The sequence below is a fragment of the Pogona vitticeps genome, chromosome 11 (genome assembly GCF_051106095.1).
Source record: "Pogona vitticeps strain Pit_001003342236 chromosome 11, PviZW2.1, whole genome shotgun sequence".
Taxonomy (NCBI): domain Eukaryota; kingdom Metazoa; phylum Chordata; class Lepidosauria; order Squamata; family Agamidae; genus Pogona; species Pogona vitticeps.
In genome coordinates, this window is record NC_135793.1 from 25,676,829 (window position 1) to 25,694,733 (window position 17,905).

At 56.1% G+C, this 17,905-nt stretch overlaps 2 protein-coding genes across 3 annotated transcripts; both read left to right on the top strand.

Moving 5' to 3' along the window:
- Positions 1-38: 38 nt before the first annotated feature.
- LOC110080210 (mitochondrial ornithine transporter 1) lies at positions 39-7,146 on the top strand. 2 transcript variants are annotated; one of them, XM_078380621.1, is made up of 6 exons: positions 39-3,623; positions 4,175-4,433; positions 4,744-4,884; positions 5,132-5,304; positions 6,175-6,333; positions 6,481-7,146. In XM_078380621.1, the coding sequence occupies exons 1-6, from the start codon at positions 3,554-3,556 to the stop codon at positions 6,606-6,608; spliced, it is 930 nt and encodes a 309-aa protein (XP_078236747.1). In that variant the 5' UTR covers positions 39-3,553; the 3' UTR covers positions 6,609-7,146. The 2 variants fall into 2 exon arrangements, with proteins under 2 accessions (XP_078236747.1, XP_078236746.1); XM_078380620.1 differs by lacking the exon at positions 6,481-7,146 and having other exon boundaries at positions 39-853; positions 3,509-3,623; positions 5,132-6,317.
- A 2,537-nt stretch (positions 7,147-9,683) lies between these two features.
- On the top strand, positions 9,684-17,568 carry ITGB1BP2 (integrin subunit beta 1 binding protein 2). The gene is made up of 11 exons (XM_020795929.3): positions 9,684-9,887; positions 10,813-10,862; positions 11,210-11,266; positions 12,733-12,872; positions 13,668-13,786; positions 14,045-14,100; positions 14,335-14,405; positions 15,246-15,348; positions 15,652-15,771; positions 15,942-16,004; positions 16,990-17,568. Exons 1-11 carry the CDS (start codon positions 9,824-9,826, stop codon positions 17,302-17,304), a joined length of 1,158 nt encoding a protein of 385 aa, XP_020651588.3. The 5' UTR covers positions 9,684-9,823; the 3' UTR covers positions 17,305-17,568.
- The last annotated feature ends 337 nt before the right edge of the window (positions 17,569-17,905 follow it).

Here is a 17,905-nt window from a genome sequence, read left to right on the forward strand (position 1 = left end):
TTTTTTCCTTTCCTTCCCCCTCCCCACTATTTCCCCCCCCCCCATCCCTTGTTCTCTTTTTCTTTCTCAGGAGTCTTCCTCCTTCATTACAGAAGTGGAGGCTGTGAGCAAAGTTTAACTGCAACGGGCAACCCGGTGGCTTCTTTAGTTCTTCTTTCCAAGGTTGCATAAATGGATGTCGAAGTGTCAGAGTTTGCCCTTTGCTTTTGGTTGATTGCAAAACGGGAGGGAAAGGAGGAGCAAGAAGGACCCCTCTGCATTTCAGGATCCAAAGTTTCAGGCATGTGAAGTGGTTCCTCAGGAGTAGGCCAAGCACTGCATAGGGGGCTGAGACTCCACGGTGATTCTCCCCACCACCAGCATTGCTTTCATCCGGGGGGTGGGTGGGTTGCTGCTCACGTTTTGGGGACTGTAGTGGGTGGGTGGGGGGAGTTGTTTTTTAAAATAGGAGCCAGATTTGGATCGGCAGGCTGTCGTTACTATAGACTGTCAAGCACATAGTTTGTTCGGGGGGTGGTGGATGTAGGCTGAAGGTAGAAAACGAAGCCTTCTGGTGTCTTCCTGAAGCCCATCTGCAGCAGCTTCCCTTCTGCCGAGAGGTGTCAGAAGGGAAAAAAAGGCACCCAGCTGTGCATTAACTCCAGTCCGAAGCAGCTTAATAATTCCAGATAAGAGCTGGGCTAAATAACCTCTTCCCAGAAGCCCCTGGGCCCTATCTAAACAAGGTGTGCTGGAGGGGAAGGAGAGATGCTAGCCCTGCTCAAAGTTCATTGAGCTCACAGGTCCCAGTCAGTTGGCAGGACTGTCCCGAAGCGGAGCGGAGCAGTGGGCCTCGGAGACGTGTTTGGGGCAGGTAAGATCCTGAGTGAGCTCGGCTGGTTTCAGAGCAAAACTTGTCGCGAGAGGGAGGTGGCATAGGTTGGAGTGCCAGGCTTCCTTGGTGGGTGAGGAGAGGGTAAAGTTCCCCTGGTGTGTTCCTGAGTGAGATGAAGTGGCCGGGGGGGGGGGAGATATGCAGGGAAAGGCAGCAAGTGTCCAGGAAGGTGTGTGGGGGGGGCAAGAGGGGAAGGTCTCAAGCTCTGTTGGACACCATCAGCCTCGCACACAGAGGGTGCCGTCTTGATTGGCCCCTGTCGTTAGATTTCAAGGTTTGTGGCCATCAGCAGAACTGCCTTAAAAGAATCTGAAACTGCCCCCACAGATGAAATACAGTTTAAAACAGGCTTAAGAATTCAGACAAACCCCAACCATGCAAATTGAACGATCGGTGTCAGGTCATCTCACGTGGTGCCAAATGTTTGCGTAAGAAGTGGAAGCGGTGTTGTTGCCACTCAGACCTCGAAAAGGAGGGTGGGTGTGCCACTGGGAGGCGGGGGCACCACAACCAAGAAAGCCCCCTCCCATGCGACTCCATGCAGAGTGGCCCACTCTTGGTGCTGGAACGTGAGGAATTTAAGCACCATGCAGCTCTGTGTCTCGGGAAGGCTGCCCGTTCCCATATCTTGCTCCCAAGTGGTGCAAGATCAGGATCAGCCCCTCGGACTCAATTGGACGTGTGCGGTCACAGAGTGCCATTCCTTTCACCCTGGCTGTTGTGGCCGTCATGTAGTGCCATCCCTGCTGTGCATTGCCTTAGCTGCAATATTTATGACTACGTCAAAGGTGGCCCCATGAAGAACACTCTGCAGTAATCAAAAGGAGCAGTTCCTGCCAGCCACTCTGGCTCATGGAGAGCACAGCTGGGCTCAGCTTGAGCCCCTGTTTCAGGGTTAGGGTTGTGTGCTCCTGGAAACCTTGCAGGAGTTTTTGTTTTCACTGAACACTTTGCCTTCGCTGTGCTGCCAACAACTGGGGGCCAGCGTCTAGGTAGATCAGGTTAATGCATTGGGCTCCAACTCAGGACCAGATAACAAAAGGAATGTACAAGACTAAGTTGGGAGGGGAGGGGGAGGGGTGTGATGATGGTCATGACACACCCAGGAGTGGTGAAGTGGGGACTAAGCATGTCCCACCTGTGCACAGTGTCAGCTTAGCAGAGGTTTTTCCGTTTCCTGTCCCTATCACGAGTGAATGGGTTGCCCCCACCCTGCACAACCCAGCAAGCATGGTTTTTGTGCACGACCTGTTAGAAACGATGTTACCCTGGATGGGGACAGGTCAATGGCTGCTACAGAGCGGTCATGTTTTATGCATGCAGGAGACAGGCCTCATTAAAAGCTGATAAAAGGAGCCAAGGTAAAGGGCAGGTGGGGTGACTTGGCCGGCTGCCATTTGCGACGGGACGCCTGGGCAAGGCGCCGAGTCGAAGGGCGTGGAAAGGCGACTGGCTGCCTCTCTTGGCCCAGCCGGATTCTTGTGCAATAGGTGGGATTGGGATTGGCCACGGGTGGGCAGCTTTGGTGAGTTTGGGAGCCAGTTTTATGGCCGGCCCGGGAACCTCTTAAGAGCCCAGAGAACAAAACGGAGCCTTTAAGCGTTCCACAGTTTGCCCATTTGTGGTCTACAGAGTGTCCTCCTGAGCACGGTGTCCTCCCACCAGAAGGAAGAGCATCCATTCCCCTGCCCCCTTTGCAATGATGTTCCGCAGCAGATCTGTTAGATATCAGTGGGCTTGTCCATTAAGAACTCCATCATTGGCTCCTCCCGTTCTACATCCTGGACGGCGGGTGCCTCTGAAGGGTTGGGTCAGTCTGGGTTTTTTTCCTTGGTGGACTCTAAGGTCCTGGCCTGGCCTTTATTTCCACAATGGGATGTTTGCTGCTCTCTGGCTCCGGAGCCCCACAAGGCGATGCCTCACCTGATGTCTGATCCGACAGGGTTTTTCCAGTTCCTGCCTGAGATGGCTTCCCTTAAGTTGCTGACAATAGCCCTCTTATCAGATTGCTGCAAAGCCAGCTAAGGTGAGGGTCCCACCACGTTGCAGAACTCCACCTCCTGACAGAGTTCTCTGAACAAGGGATTTTGCTCCTCCTCAGAATTAGATTTCCGGGCCGGGGGCCAATGGCTGCAACACCTTGAACTATCGCCCTGCAAATGATTGCAAGGTGTTCTTCTGAACAGGGAGTTGCCAACTTGGGCTGGTGCAAAAGCCCATTTTGTGCCACAGCCTCCACAGGTACCCTTCCCAGCTGACCCTAACCCTCGCCCCAAGTCTCCGTTTCCTCCCTGGTTGGGAAATTCCCCTCACCTTGCCAGAGGTGGCACCTCGGGATCAATATCTGCGAAGATTCTCAGTCATCCGGGTGTTTATCCCGAGATAAAATGTTTTTGTTTGTTTGTTGTTTGTTAACTAACTAACTAACTTTGGTTTCTTTCCCCTCTCACAACTCTGGGGAGCTAATAGCAGTAAAAGAATAATAGCCTGCCCACCCACTGAGCACAGATGCCCAATTAATTAATTAAAAGAAAGCCTGCCCAAGAAGAAAAAGGACGAGAAGAAGAGAGTTTGAAGAGCAGCGCCGGTTCTTCTCTTGAGTCTGGGCCTGGGCGGTGCCCTTTCCCTCCCTAGTCCTGCCAGTCTCCTGCTGGGGGGGGACCTACGGCCGCCTCGGAGATGCCGGCCGAGCAAGCCCACCTCCAGCCGCTGGCGCAAGCGATGGTCGACCTCACGGCAGGGGCAGCCGGTGAGTTGGGGCGGGGTCTTTGGGCAGGTGGAAAGGAGCCCCTCCCCTTTCATGGAGACCCCGGCTCTGGACCTTTGTGGGAGGGAGACTGGGCAGGGACAGTTTGCTTCCGAGGGTCCAGACCTCCCCTTTTGGGCCCGCAGCATCCTCCGGGGCAGGGGGGCTACGTGGCCCACCCAAAACAGAGAGAAATCAAAACAAGGAAACCGAGAGGGACACCACGTCTTGTTTTGGACAGACGAGTGCCGGGTTATATGCAGGGCGATGATGGGTGGGAAACCTTCCGGGGATGATTCTGGATTGTAGAAATCCCTATTTCAGGTTCCCCCTGCCCCCCCCCCCCTGCGCTGTAGTGCCTAGCCTGAGGAAGAGCCTTGTGGGACTTCTTGTGAGATTTTAAGGCTCTCCCAAAGGTACTGCCCACCCATGTTTTGGGGTGGTGTGCGAGGGACCGCACTGTTCCCCCCCTTCCTTAGGGCACAACCTCGCAGCGGCTCTGGCTTCTGCCCCTTGGCAGGCAGGCCAGTAAAGCTGCCGGGCCCTCTTTGCAGGTGGGGTGGCGTGCGTGCTAAGTGGGCAGCCCTTCGACACCATCAAGGTGAAGATGCAGACCTTCCCGGCCATGTATCGGGGCTTCTTCGACTGCTCGGTCAAGACCTACCAGCAGGAGGGCATGTACGGGCTCTACCAGGGCACCATGCCGGCCTTGCTGGCCAACGTCGCCGAGAACGCCGTTCTCTTCGCTTGCTACGGGTTCTGCCAGCAGCTGGTGAGGCACCTGTTTGGGCTAGGCAAGGAGCTGGCGCTCAGGTAGGGCCCATCTTTGATCCTCTGCAGCCCCCTCCGAACCAGGGTGGGGTGTGTGTGTCAGACTAAAAATGCACGTGGTCTGGCAACTTGTGGCCACCCAGCCCAATGCCCCTGGCGAGCCATAAGCATGGCAATGCTTCCCTCACCCCCCCCCCCAAATCCCGGCCAGCTTACTGTTTTGTATGCTGTGAAAGGATCCCTCAACCTTGATGCAAAGAGGTGGCAGGGCTGGCCGTGATCCCTCAGGGCTGACTCTTGCCGCACCTTTGCACACTCCCGGAGTAAGCCCCCCCCCTTTTCTGGGTGACAGCGACTTCCACAGTGCGATGGCCGGCTCGTTTGCCTCGGTCTTCTCTTCCATGGCCCTCTGCCCCACGGAGCTGGTGAAGTGCCGGATGCAGGCCCTGCACGAGATGAAGGTCACAGGGCAGACGGCTCTCTCAAGCCGCAGGTACAGACCAGGACAAGCTGTCTTGCAACCGCCGAGCTACTTTGGGGCACCCCTCTTGCGGAAATCACAAATATGGGGAGGGGGGGTGGAGGAAAAAGGACTGCACGCATTGCAATTTTAGTTATTTATTGGAAGTGGGAGGGGTCTTAGCCCGCTCTCTAAAGGTCAGCCATGACGCAGCCCGGCCCTCCGGCGTCACGGCCGGGGGGGGAGGGCCTCATGGTGTCCCCCTCCGCTCTTCCCTCAGCTCCACCTGGGCCGTGGTGAAAGCCGTCTTCCGCGCGGAAGGCCCCCTGGGCTTCTTCCAGGGCCTGACCAGCACGTGGCTGCGGGAGGTGCCTGGCTACTTCTTCTTCTTCGGGGGTTATGAAGTCAGCCGGAGCTTCTTCCTCCAGGCTGGGCAGTCGAAAGAAGAGCTGGGTAAGGAGGGACGGGCGGGGGGCGCAGGGGGGAGGCGGTGGCCCCCAGGGCCCTCGGTAGCTCTGCTCCGTCCAGTGCCTGGAGAGGTCAGCCAGACCCACTCAGGGGCTCACCTGCCATTTCCTCCCCGGACATCCAGCTGCTTTCTGACCAGATGCAAGAACTCAGGTCAGGCGGCAAGGAAATCGCCTTTCTGGGCATGTCCTGCTCATGCGGGGCATCACCTTCCAAGAACCTCTACGTCCTCCGAACCCAGAGGCTGGCTGGGCTGCGAGGGGATTCCCTTTAACAGGCTTCTAGGCAGAAGAGGGGGGGCAAGGGCAGCCCCCCTCCCTCCCCCTCCTGGGGAAAAAGACCTTCAAACTTGTCTTCCTGGCTCATGCATGCCACGCTTGGTGCCAGCGGCGCTGCCGGTCTGCCAGGGATGCTGGAAGAAGGCTTCTGGAAGATGGCAAACCCTGCCAGCAGGTGCCCGACCTCAGCAAAACAAGGGATGGCCTCAGAAATGCCCTGGCGTGTGCCAGCGCTCTTCCTTCGGCTAGGGGGGAGCGGGGAGGCGGGTGTCTCTGAGCCAGACAGAAAACCAGCTGCCTGCTTCTTTCTCTTTCAGCCACTGCCCTCCCCTCCTCTGGGGCATCATCCTGTCCCCTCCTTCTCCAGCATCGTTCAGTTATGAGGTTGCATCCTGCAACCAGGATGTCTTTCCTGTCCACCATTTCCTCTCCACCCAACCCTGCCCCGGTTTCAGGAATCCAGTCATGAGGAGAGGGGGAGGGAAAAGGCAGCCAAGCCTCTTTCCAGAAGCCTGTTTTCGTGTGCAGAAGGAAAAACACACAAACACACACCCACACACACCCCGTCTGTTTGCAGGGGCTCTCCCGGTCACGGTGAGTGGTGGGATTGGTGGGGCCGCCTTCTGGCTGGCCGTCTACCCCATCGATTCAGTCAAGTCCCGGATCCAGGTGTTGTCCATGGCCGGCCGGCAAGACGGCTTCCTGCTCTCCTTCCTGCACATTCTCCGGACGGAAGGTCAGTTGCCTCCTCCGAGCACACGGGCGCAGGGCTCGGGAGTCGGAAGGGACCCCATGGGGTCCTCTAGTCCCACCCCTCGTGGGCACAGGAAGGCGAATGCTTGCACCTCACACCGAGTCGGCTTGTCTTCTCTTCCCCTTGCAGGGTTTATGCCTCTTTACAGCGGGCTGATGCCCACAGTGATCCGTGCCCTGCCTTCCAACGGCGCTCTTTTCCTGGCTTATGAACTGACCCAGAAAAAGCTGACTCACCTGGCAGAGCGGGCAACCTGAGGCTGGCAGCCAGCCCCCCCCCCCCCGGGAAAGAGGGGCTCAGCAGCAGGAGGCAGAGAGCTCAGAAGCCTCCTTTAGTCTGGACTGCAGCAACCAGCGCCCCCCCCCCAGCCACCCACCCACCCACCCACATGCACACACCCCTTTCAGGAGGAGGGAGGTCCCGACCCAAGGGAAAGTGGGCCTTTTGGGACAGTGGGAAGCAAGCCGGGACTGGACTTTCTCAGTAGGGAGTCCTCACGACTTCACGACGCGCAGGCTGGTGATGCCTCAGCCATGGATACAACTCATGGGATGGCAGTCCAACACACGCTGCCTTACGGTGGCTTTGGGGGGAGATGTGGTGCAGTCACATCAGATCTGAATTCTTGCCCTGCTTTTTTCCCTCCCCCAAATGCACTTGAGTTTTAGATTTCAATAGCCTCTTGTTTCCGTGTCACTGTCTCTTTCCGTACACTCCAGGGGTGGTTTGGAGGTTATCTTGGCCTTGGGAATGCCCCCGATTTCTTACCGTGAAATAAATTGCTTTTGGAAACCATTTCTGTCCTGCAGAGAGGTCCCTTTTCGGACAATGGCTCTCCTGCTTATTGGTAGAGAACCCCATGGACATGCGGCTGAAGACCCCGGCTCACCTTTCCACACATCCCTGACCCCCCCCCCCCAGTTTTCTTGCTATTCTAGCCTGAGAACCGCTTGCTTTGCGAAGCTATAATTTATCCCAATAAACGTATTGTCCTCTGTGTGTTTTATTCACACGGACTGCTGGATAGCTCAGAGGTTTGAGGTTGGGTGTTCAATTCCCTCGCCTGGAGCTTCTCGCCATGGGCTGGATTCAATGACTGACAGGGTCCCCCCCCCCTCTGTAGTTATAAGATGATACTAATATTATTGTTATCGTCAACAACACGGACTCTTTGTTTTTTGGACCATTTCCCCCCGCCCCCCCGCTGAGCCAAGGTGAGTCTGTCGTTCCCTCACTAAAAACACGGCTTCTCCTGGAGGGCCACGTTCTATGACACCTGGGTCAAGGCTGGGAAGTGAGATGCCTGGGGGGTGAGCCTCATTGTGCTCTAGTTCTTACTGGCCATCATCATTCCATGTCCCCAGACAGAGAATCCAGAAGCAAATTGCAGTGGAGAGAGAAACCAGACTGGTTAACAACGTTTACACCATTGTGCACACTCGTTCACGGTTCTGATAGTCTCTCTCTCTCTCTAGGTGTGTCCATCCCGGGTTTGTGCCCAAGCGTGAGCTTCCTACTCGATCTGGGTGCAGAGGCAACCTACCTAAAGGGTGCCCGCCTATTGAACTTTGCCTGTGGCTTTGTTGCATGACTTTATCAACCCATAGCCTGCAGGCACGTGTGCCCAGACCAGACCTGTGTTGGCTGCCATGTGTGAACCCACCATACAGTTTTCTTTCTTCTTTCTCTCTTCACCCCCCCCCCATCCCGAGCTAGTTTTGTTTTATTTCCCTGTCATCTGCATAGAGGAAAACTTCCAGGAAAAATTCACTGTCAGCTCATGGCAGGGTCCAGTATTTTTCAGCAGCCAGACAAGGCACAGGAAACGGTGAACTAAACCAACCCGCCTCTGGATCTTGGTGGTCCGGTGACGCCGCTGCTCGGCTTTTGGGACTGGGTGGAAGGGCTTCTTTAAAGGATGTTCCATCCAGCAAAGCCACCCTTTCTAGGGTGTTCCAACACAACCCTATATTTCTGCCAGAGCACACCCTCCGTTCTGAAAATCATGAATCTTTTTACCATGAAGAATATGTTCGGAGACTGGGGGAAACTGCGTTTTCGACGTCAACAGCTGCCGCCCTCTGACAAAGGCTCTTTGCAAGCCCAGCTGTCAAAGCCAGCTGGGTAAGAGGAGTAGCAGCAAACCACCCCACCCACCCTCTCACCCACACCCCCCCTCTTTTTTTGGCATGAAGCACCATTTGTTGTTCCTGCATTTCCAGAAAACAGCTCAGGGGCAGGTCTGAGGATCCATTCTGCTAGGAGAGAGCTATAAGGGGCAGGAATTTAAGGGGCATTTTGTGGCAGGAATCTTGAGCCATTTTTCTTCTCCTGTGAAACCTGTCCCACCCTGGGGGCTTGGTGCAAATATGGGCTTTCTCTCAGCACCCGCAAGGGGGGGGCAAAAAAGAGGGGCAGAGCCCAGCCAAGACAGGTGTACAGTACATGCCGAGTTGCATCTCCCAGGTAAAACCAAAATAAAAATATGTAATCAAATAAACAAGACAAAAAGGTGTTGCCACGTGTTTTTGTTTTGTTTATTTGTTATGTTGTTTTATTGTTACTTTTACGTTGGCATTATCTATAACGCTTGCACAGACTTCCACGGCTGCCTCTTTCTACAACTCTATGTTCGGTCTCAGGCTTTCCAGGAGGAGGCGAAGGTTTCGGAGTCCCCTCCGCAGGTCCGAATCTTTGAAGCGGAAACGTCATGGAAAGGGGTTGCTGTTCATTTGGCAAGACTAGTTGTGGGGTTCATTCTCGTGGATTCAGGACCTACCCTTTGGACATGCTCAGAAGCCCTCTTGTCTTTTTTTCCTTTTCTTTATCTGAGCTCCTACTACCACCAGAATTTTTCCATGGGTTTCAAAACCCATCAGTGGATCCCTCCTTTGTCCATCTGTCACCCTCCGGCAATCCTTACGAGGGTCTTTCTCCTGTGACCTCATGCATGGGGGCCCCACAAGTCATTTTGCCCTGAAAGCTTGGGGAACAGGGTGCTATGGGCCTGGCAGCTCAGCGTCCAGAAGCAGCCAGGAATGGAAAGGAAACCTGTGTGTTGAGCATCCTGAAGGGTGTGTGTGGTGTGTGTGTGTGTGTGTGTGGAAGAGCCCACAACTCCAGTTGACATGGCTGTCTTGCTGTGCTGCCCCACGTGGTGCCCTGCAGTCCCCACTCTGGCCCGCTCGAGATGTCTCTGGAAGGCCAAGCGGTTGCATGCCCATCTTTGGGGTGGGCTCAGGTTGCAGGCCCTCCCCTCGCCGCCCGGCTACTAAAGATAGCCAGGGCCTCTCCCTGCGTCCAGCGGGGAGAGCTCCTGCCTGCAAGACAAGCGGCTGCCTGCATGCCTGCCTGATTGACGGAGAGGCAGCCTGTGCCCCGGGGGCCGGCCAGCCTGTTCAGGAGGGAGCCAGCCCCACTCTTGCCAGAGACGGGACCTGGCGCTGCTGGGGGTGGCGGTGGCGGTAGGGAGATGGCTCTGTTGTGCTACAACAAAGGCTGCGGACAGAGGTTTGACCCGGAGAAGAACGCCCCAGGTAAGGGGCAGCAGGCCCTGAAGGGGTGGGCTCCCGTGGTCATGGGTCTCCCGTGGGAAACCCCACACGCATTTGCTGTGGGGAATCCGAGCTCCTTCCAGCTAGCTGCACATCAGGATTGCTACGCTGGGAATGTGTGGGTGCCGTTGTCTGACAAGATTCCTGAGCCTTTCGCAACAGAAGGGCCTGTTACAGAGGCTTTGCTTAGAATCACAGGGCGTTATAGGGCTGGACGGGATCCCTGAGGGTCATCTAGTCCACCTCCCAGTGGACATCCACAGCTCCAGCAGCCCTGACAGACCACCTTCAAACCCCCCCTTCTTTTTTTGCATCTCCCTGTCTCTGGGAAGGAGAGCCCACCAATTTCCAAAACGCGCCGTTCTGTTTTTCACAGCATGGAAGTGTAGGGAGCAGAGCTTCTCCTTTAGAACGTCTGCCTGGCGTTCAGTTTCCTTCTGCAAGGAAGAAGCCACGCCGGTAGAAAACCAGATCCCAGGTCTCCGGCCTTCCCTAAGGGGCGATTCCCCAGCTTCCTAGTTGCCCAGGCTGCAGCTTCTGGGAGTACCTTGGGATTTGCAGCACAGTACATGGAGCAGCACTAAAGAGGCAAAGAGTGGTGTGTCTTTGTGCATGTGCAGAGTTCTTATTAGCACTCTGAGAAGGAAAGGGATGGAAACTGACCTTGGGGAGCATAAATGGCTTTTCCAATAAGAACCACTGGTAACATATTTGGGGAGATTAAAGAAGGGAATAAGTGCACTGTGAACGAAAGACCAAGTTGGGGCTGCTTCATACCTGACTTGGTCCCCTATAAGATCCTGAGAAGGCATATGGGAGCCGTAGTCAAAAAGCACCACTTTGGATAAGACTCAACGGTCTTTGCCGGAAAAAGGCTTCCTTCAGCAGTTCTGTTTGTCGTTCCCAGATGCCTGCCTCCATCATCCGGGCTTCCCCATCTTCCACGATGCCTTGAAGGTGAGTGGACCAGGGAGGGAGGGAGGGATGGCCGAGAGAGTCTCCCCTTAAGCTCCTTCAGCCTTATTATTCTCCGGCAGGATGTACCCATGCATGCATGCACATACTGTGTACACACACACACACACACACACACACACACACACACCTCTCATGCCTAGAACTGGCAAGTAAGGTGGTCACTTGGGGAGGGGGGCTTCGTTGTTATCATCATTATCATTGACAGAATGTACAAGAGATCCGTTACGGCACCCCTTTTGCTGGCGGTCTGACAGCCACCTTTGCAGGCTCCCAGGTGGGCAGAGGGGGGGTCTTCTTAACCGTCTTTCTTCTCCCCCCCCCCCCAGGGCTGGTCTTGCTGTAAGAAACGGACCACGGACTTCTCAGAGTTCCTCTCCATCAAGGTACAGGATGCGCTCTTCCCTTCTGCCCTGGTCTCCCGTTAGGGCTTGGGAACATTACTGTTGGGACTACAGCCCCCAGAATCCCCGTGCCAGATTCTGGGGGAGAAGAATCATCTGCTCTGGCTTCGCGGGGCTCCCTCGTCGCCTCTTCCCCATGGCCTGGCCTGGTTCCAGAGGAGTTGCTGCTTTTCTCTGATCCCAGTGAGGTGTCCCATTTAGTCTGCCTGTCTGAACGGCCTTCCACCTTGTCCTGGAGGGTCTGGCTGAGCAGGCTGAGGTGGCCTTTGAGTGTCTCCTGAAATGCCCAGGCAGGTGTAGCTGACCCTCTCTGAGACTCAAAACAAGGAAAGAACAACTCAAAGGTAGAAAGGAAGTGGCTGGCTCCTGTGGACCGTAGTGATGATGGCAGCGTTGTATATTGAAGGGTAGATGTGAAACCAACCACCAGCTGGTTGTGTTTTATAGGCTAGTGGCATCTTCCCACATTTGAGCCTCAGGGGCGGAAGAGTTTCTTTTAAAAAAGGCTGGCAGTCCCCAAACCGCAAAGGGCCAAAACAGCCATTCGCGGCCTGGTTTGTTATTTGGGAACGGATTCAACAAACAGGCCGGCTACTCTGTACGAAGGATCCCACGTGGTCATCCCCGTGGGAGTTGCTCTCTCTAGAAATAGGTGGTTGCCGTCATCAGCACACGAGGTGTTATACATGTAGCGTACCAGGAAGGTCTTCTGTGGGTCCCCCCCCCACAAGCCCTCCAGGGGCAGAGGGACATCGGGGAGACTCGTGGGGGAAGAGCCAGGACACGGGGACAGTGGCATCTGCTGCAAAAAGTTGCTCTTAGTTGCCCACTGACTCTTGCAGTTTTCCTACCGCACCACCAGGGCTGGAAGGCTTTGCATTTTGGAGTGGGGACATCGATAGGTTGTGTAAAAGGGATTCACTCAAGAAGGATGGAGGAGACAAATAAGAGTTGGGGGGGGGTCCTGGTTTGAACCCAACCCCCAGAACGCGCCTGCCCCCAGTCAGAGGCTTGCCCCTGGGACCCAGAGAGGCGCCGTCTGGACAGGAACTTCGTAAAGCTCTGCTGTCAGAGTTCAGGTGGGAGAACCAGTTGGTGAGGGTGTGCAAATGTGGTCCAACAATCAGGAGAAGAAAGGAAATATGTTGCTTCCCAGATGTATTGGCAGCTGTTGTTATGTGCTGAGCAACCCCAACAGCATTTGTGAGCTATGTGAGATGTTCCGGGAGTTGTTTCCCATGGCCACCTCTCCGTGGGTTGCCACGGCTGAGTAGGGACTTGAAACCACGTCTCCCAGCTCTGCTCGGACACTCTATCCGCTGCGCCAAACGGTCTCTCACTGGCAAGGCGCTTTGGGTTACGGACGAGAAGAGCGACTCTGTATGTGGTGACAGCCCCGACATAGGTCTGGGCCTGAGGCCAGGGCTGTGTGCATCTTGTCCTCCCAGGGCTGCACAAAAGGGTACCACAGCCACGAGAAGCCTCCGGAGCCCGAGGGAGTGGTGGCAGAGGCCAGCGCCAAGAGGAACACCGAGGTGGTTGTCCAGGGACTGAAGTCAGCCGAGAGGATGGAGAGAGAAAGGCCCAGGTGAGCGACTGAGAAGGCAGCCCAGCATCCTGGTTCCGCCAGCAGCCACCGGCCAAGGGGCTTTGGGGGAGCCCCCAGCCAGCCCCAGGGCGGAGGGAGCAGCAGCCCTCTCTCATGGGCAGTCCCCGGGGAGTGCTCTTCAGAGGCTCCCTGCCCCCAGTTTGGAGGCTCCTCCGGGCGAGCAGGGCTCCTGGCGGCTCTCTTCAATACCCTCTGAGCGAGCGGCTCTCCGCGTTGCCCCTGCCACCCACCCTGGCTGGAAATTCCGCAGAGGAATGACAGCAACGCCAGCATCCAGACTCCCACGAGCCCTTTCAAGACGGGCACGTTTCACCTTGTCCGTTCCGATGCGTGGCCAGCCGTGTCTCCAAGCACAGCCCACAAACGGCAATGTAGGGCAAATGCAAAGGGCTACCAAGGGTTGGAGAGGCTACAAGGGTTTTTGCTGGTTTTGTGGCAGCCGCCTAAGGGAGCCCTCGTTCTCTGGAAAGAGGGAAGCGCTGCATTGGAGGAAGGAGAGGATCCAGGCTGGAGGGAGGAGCCCCCCCCCCCCAAGTCCTTATTTGTTCACTTGTCTTATTTATATGCCACCTTTCTCCCCATAAGGGGACTTGGGAACATTATCCCTTCTGGAATCCTCCAGCCTTGGGCTAGTGGGGGGGGGGCTGGAGGTTTCTGGGAGGTAAATGTCCCCAAAGGGTAGGTTCCTGCCTCGGTGGCTCCTTGTTTCTGGCCAGGAGTTGCCCACAGGTGTGAGCCTCCAACCCATCTCTGGATCTCCTTCCCCCCCCCCAGTTCCGATGAGCCCAAACAGCTCCTGCCCATGAAGGTGTCCCAAACTCTGGAGCAAGCCCTGGGCAGACTGGACGTCTCCCCTCAGGAGCAGCTTCCGGACCAGGCGTCTGCAGGCACCGGTGAGCAGCTTGTGTGCCCGCGTGCAAGGGTCTGGATGTGCCCCTGCGTGGAAGTCGGTGGGGAGTGCCAAAGGGCACCTCGGGGGCTGGTGAGTGTGCCGGTGGGCCTCCAGCTGTGGAGGAAGGTCCGAGGGCTGCCCCCGTCCCCTGGGGAGGGGTCATGGGGCCTGAGCAGCCACGAGGGGGCAGATCAGAAGGGGTGCCTGGGTGGACCCATCGTCTTGCTACAGTATTTGTTCCTCCCGGGACCTCTTGCAGGGGCTGCCCCGGAAGTGAGCATTGGCACCACTTGCAAGAACTCTGGATGCAAAGCGGTGAGTAAAAAGATGTGTGTGTGTCCCCCCCCCTCCCCCCACCGGCTGTGTTTCTTGGACATGGAGAAGGGACTTTGGGAACCTCCTCTGCCTGGGGAAAGGGGCGTTCTGGGAGTTGCAGTCCATGAAAGCAACCCCTCCGAGAGCTGCCTGGGCCTTCAGGTCTCTGCCCAGTTTGCACCTTCTGGGTTGCTGGGCTGCCTCCCCGAACCCCCCAAACGTCTCGTTTTTCAGGTCTACCAGGGTGAAAAGAGCAATCTGGAGACCTGTACCTTCCACCCAGGAGCTCCTGTTTTCCACGAGGGGTAAGAGGAGCCCCGGAAGCACGTCCACGTTTTTTTCTCTAGGGCCAGCTTTCCTGGGCCGAGAGCCCCCTCTGTTTTCCCCACCAGGGTTTGCAAAAGGGAGCTCCAGTCCCCAGGTTCCCTCCACCTCCAGGGCCACAGACTGGCAGGGGGATTCTGGCAGCTGCCACTTAAAAAGTAGCTTAAGTAACATTTCCAGGCTTTGTGCCCTCGGCGGATCCACCAAGTTGCAGGTTGCCATGTTGCAGCACGGGGCACTGAAGCAAAGCTGCCAGGCTCTCGGTACGAGACAGAAGGCAACGTCTGCTCAAATCGTGTTCCTTCAGCATTTCTGCTTTGGGAGCTGACCCCAGGCTGTTTGCTGCCTGAGGCAGAACAACAAATGCCACACACCCCCTCCGGTAATGTACACACTGGCTGGTATAATCATGTTGGTAGAACCCCCATCCCTTTCCCCCCTTCCCTGCCTGTACAAAAAGCCAACACAGTGGTGCTGAACAGCTAACCATTAGGCTTGGCCGTGCCACTCAGCTGCCTAAGACGGATGGGGCACCCCTGCCCGACGGCAGGGCCTGCCTGTTGGTTTTACAGCTTCCCTTCTGCACATTCGGAGGACCAAATGTGGCAAGCCGAGATGCCTACTGAGGTGGCCTCCCAAAAGCCCATCCTCGCTCTTCCCCCCCTCCCCCAGGAGACCTCCTGCCACCCTGAACAAGGGACCGCCCTCCCCATTGGGCCTGTTTACCCCCACCCGGCCTGTTCCATCTACCTGTGCCAGGGCAGGGCGGCTCCATGATCAGCGCCAGCCTTCCGTTGTCTTTTTTTCCCCCTCGTCCCCAGCATGAAATACTGGAGCTGCTGTGGCATCAAAACCACGGACTTCACTGCGTTCCTGGAGCAGAAGGGCTGCAGTCGTGGGAAACACCTCTGGCTGAAGAAGCAGGTGAGCTTCTGCCCTCTGCCCCCCCTGTCCCTCCCCCATCCAAGGCTTGACCAGACCCTTGGGGGCTTTTGGGGCTACAATTCCCAGAATGACCCTGACTCTTGCTTCACTGCTCAGAGGATTCTGGACCTTATCATTCAAAATGCAGAAAACCCCACCCCACCCCCTTTGCTGAAGCATCCTTAGCCGAATGCTCTCTGCCCCCTCCACCCCCTGCTCACCACAATAGCTCTCAGTTTGCATTGCTTTTGCATTGTGAGGTTAACGGGCTCTTTTTTTTTTTCGTTTTGCGGAGGGGAGCAGGATAAGAAGCTGGTTTCCTGTCGGCAGGACTGGCATCAGACCAGCAGCCAGGTGGTGGTGACTGTCTATGCCAAAAAATGCCAGCCGGAGTCCAGCTTTGTGAAGGCCAACCACACAGTGGTAAGGAAAGGACGCGGGACCCCGTCGATCGGGCCGGCGCTCCCTGGAGGCCACCTCGGTGCTCCGGCCCCACAGAGGGGCCGTCCTGTGGGCACAGCCTTTTTTTTCCAGAAGGGCCTCCACTTTGCCGACGAAAGGCTCTTTCTCTCCTTATTGTTTCTCTCTTGCAGCTGGACGTTCACATCGTCTTTGAAGGGGACAAGGTCTTCCATGCCGAGCTTGACCTTTGGGGAGTAAGTTTATGTTTGGCCTTCTTGGGAAAAGAGGTTTGTCTGGGGAATCCTGCCTTCCGAGTCACAGAAAGCAGCAGAGCCCGTGGATGCTGGCTTGCACAAAGGAGGGCCCATGTCTTGGCGGGATGGGTATCCACAGTTTTACTTAACCACCATCTGAAAATATTGAAAATATTAAAAGGAAAAACCCAGAAATATGTACAGTATGTCCACAAATTACCAGAACTGGCCATTAGAGGGAATCAGAGACTTCACTATGTATGGTGTCGGGGGGGGGGATGTTCCACACATTTTTGACATTAACGAGAATTGTTTTGGACTGATAAGAGAAAGGCTTAAAGCCTGAAAAATTCTGGTTAAAATGCGACTGTAAATGCCTTTTTAAAATAACTTGAAAAATTATGGGATGCTGTTCATCTACACCCAGCAAAGCACTTTTGGTCCCACTTGTTCCATTAGTTTTGAATGCGGTTGTCATGCTCTTGGGCTCGAACCAAACCAAGCCAAGCCAAACTGGCAGCATCTCAAAGGTGGGCTCCTGCTCGTTCTAACTCACTGCTGACAGCCTCTGACATGGATCCCGTTATTCACCCCAGCCTTGGTACAGCCTCACCGGTTGAATGCCTGTTCACTGGCCACACACCCGTTCAATGCACAGAAGGTGTGCATGTATGCATGTGTGTGCATGAGAGCGAGCGAGCTGGGACAGTGAAATTGCTGCTAGGTGGCATCATGGAGGGGTGAGAGAGGCCGTTGTGCCAGCAGGATGGAGGTTCTGCCTTATTTCTCCGTTGGATGTCATTGGAGGGGGGGGTGTTGTCTTCTCCTTGGGCCGCCCTGGTCTGGTGGGAAGGGCCCCTCCTCTCCACCCCCTCATGGCTTTGGGGGTGTCTTGTGTCTCTACTTGGTTTGGGCTGCCAAGCCCAGGGTTCTGTTTGCTGAGCGAGGAGTCCTGAGCAGCTCCCGCCTCTTCCTCTCCCTGCAGGTCATCAACGTGGAGAAGAGCTTTGTGAACGTGCTGCCTTCCAAGGTGGAGATCACCCTGGGAAAGAGCAGCCCCGTCACCTGGGCCCGGCTGGAGCACCCACAGAGCCGAGGAGGAGAAGCCCTGCGCCGGCAGCAGCAGGAGGAGGAGGAGAGGGAAGCCTCGGGAGCCCAGGACGTCCTCGAGGGAACCCCAGAGGAGGAGTTTGATGACGACGACGACAGCTTGAGCTGGTCAGACGAGGATGAAGAGTGGGAGGAACCAGCAGCAGGGCAGGGGAGGCCAAGCTCCAGCCACCTCCTGCCAGGGAACTGAGCTGCACCTGGGTAGGCGACCCGAGGCTCAGGAGGAGGAAGGACACAGGGGGCAGGTAGGGCTGATGCCACTTCTCCGCTTTCCAGAGAGGCAGACGTGCGAAGCCTGTCGCCTCAACCGGAGGTTTGTGGCATCTCAAAGACTGCAGCAGGAGTGTACCTATGATGTAGGCTTCCCTGGAGTGCGGCCCCCATGATCACCTGCATCCGAAGAAGTAGGCTGCTATCCGTAGACACTTATGCCCAATGAAATCATTCATCTCTCTCTGATGCGTCAGGCGCCTGCTTTATTTCTGCGTTTGATCAGTACTTCCTACCAGCTTCTGCTTCTGACCTCTGACTGCGGCAGAGAAGGAGGACGTTGGGCAGGGGTTGGCACAGCGGCCCAAAAGGCGCTCAGGGCCACTGGGCTCCCTTGGTCTGAAAGGAGACCACGGGCAGGGGGGACAGGCAGGGGTGGGAGGGGATGCCTGGAATTTCTCCCCACCCCTTTGGCTGTGAAGGCACATACAGGTTGTGGTTTCTCATCAGTGAAATACAAGAAATTGAACCTTTCCAAGAAACGTCATAAATAGAAACTTTGTTAGGCGTGAGAAACGTCA

Bases quoted from the DNA above. Each gene is read 5' to 3' on its own strand.
- ITGB1BP2 (XM_020795929.3), top strand. From the start codon at position 9,824: ATGGCTCTGTTGTGCTACAACAAAGGCTGCGGACAGAGGTTTGACCCG. The intron at 10,863-11,209 runs GTGAGTGGACCA...CCCCCCCCCCAG, and splicing joins TCTTCCACGATGCCTTGAAG to GGCTGGTCTTGCTGTAAGAA. The intron at 14,101-14,334 runs GTGAGTAAAAAG...CTCGTTTTTCAG, and splicing joins AGAACTCTGGATGCAAAGCG to GTCTACCAGGGTGAAAAGAG.
- LOC110080210 (XM_078380620.1), top strand. From the start codon at position 3,554: ATGCCGGCCGAGCAAGCCCACCTCCAGCCGCTGGCGCAAGCGATGGTC. The intron at 3,624-4,174 runs GTGAGTTGGGGC...CCCTCTTTGCAG, and splicing joins CCTCACGGCAGGGGCAGCCG to GTGGGGTGGCGTGCGTGCTA. The intron at 4,885-5,131 runs GTACAGACCAGG...CTCTTCCCTCAG, and splicing joins ACGGCTCTCTCAAGCCGCAG to CTCCACCTGGGCCGTGGTGA.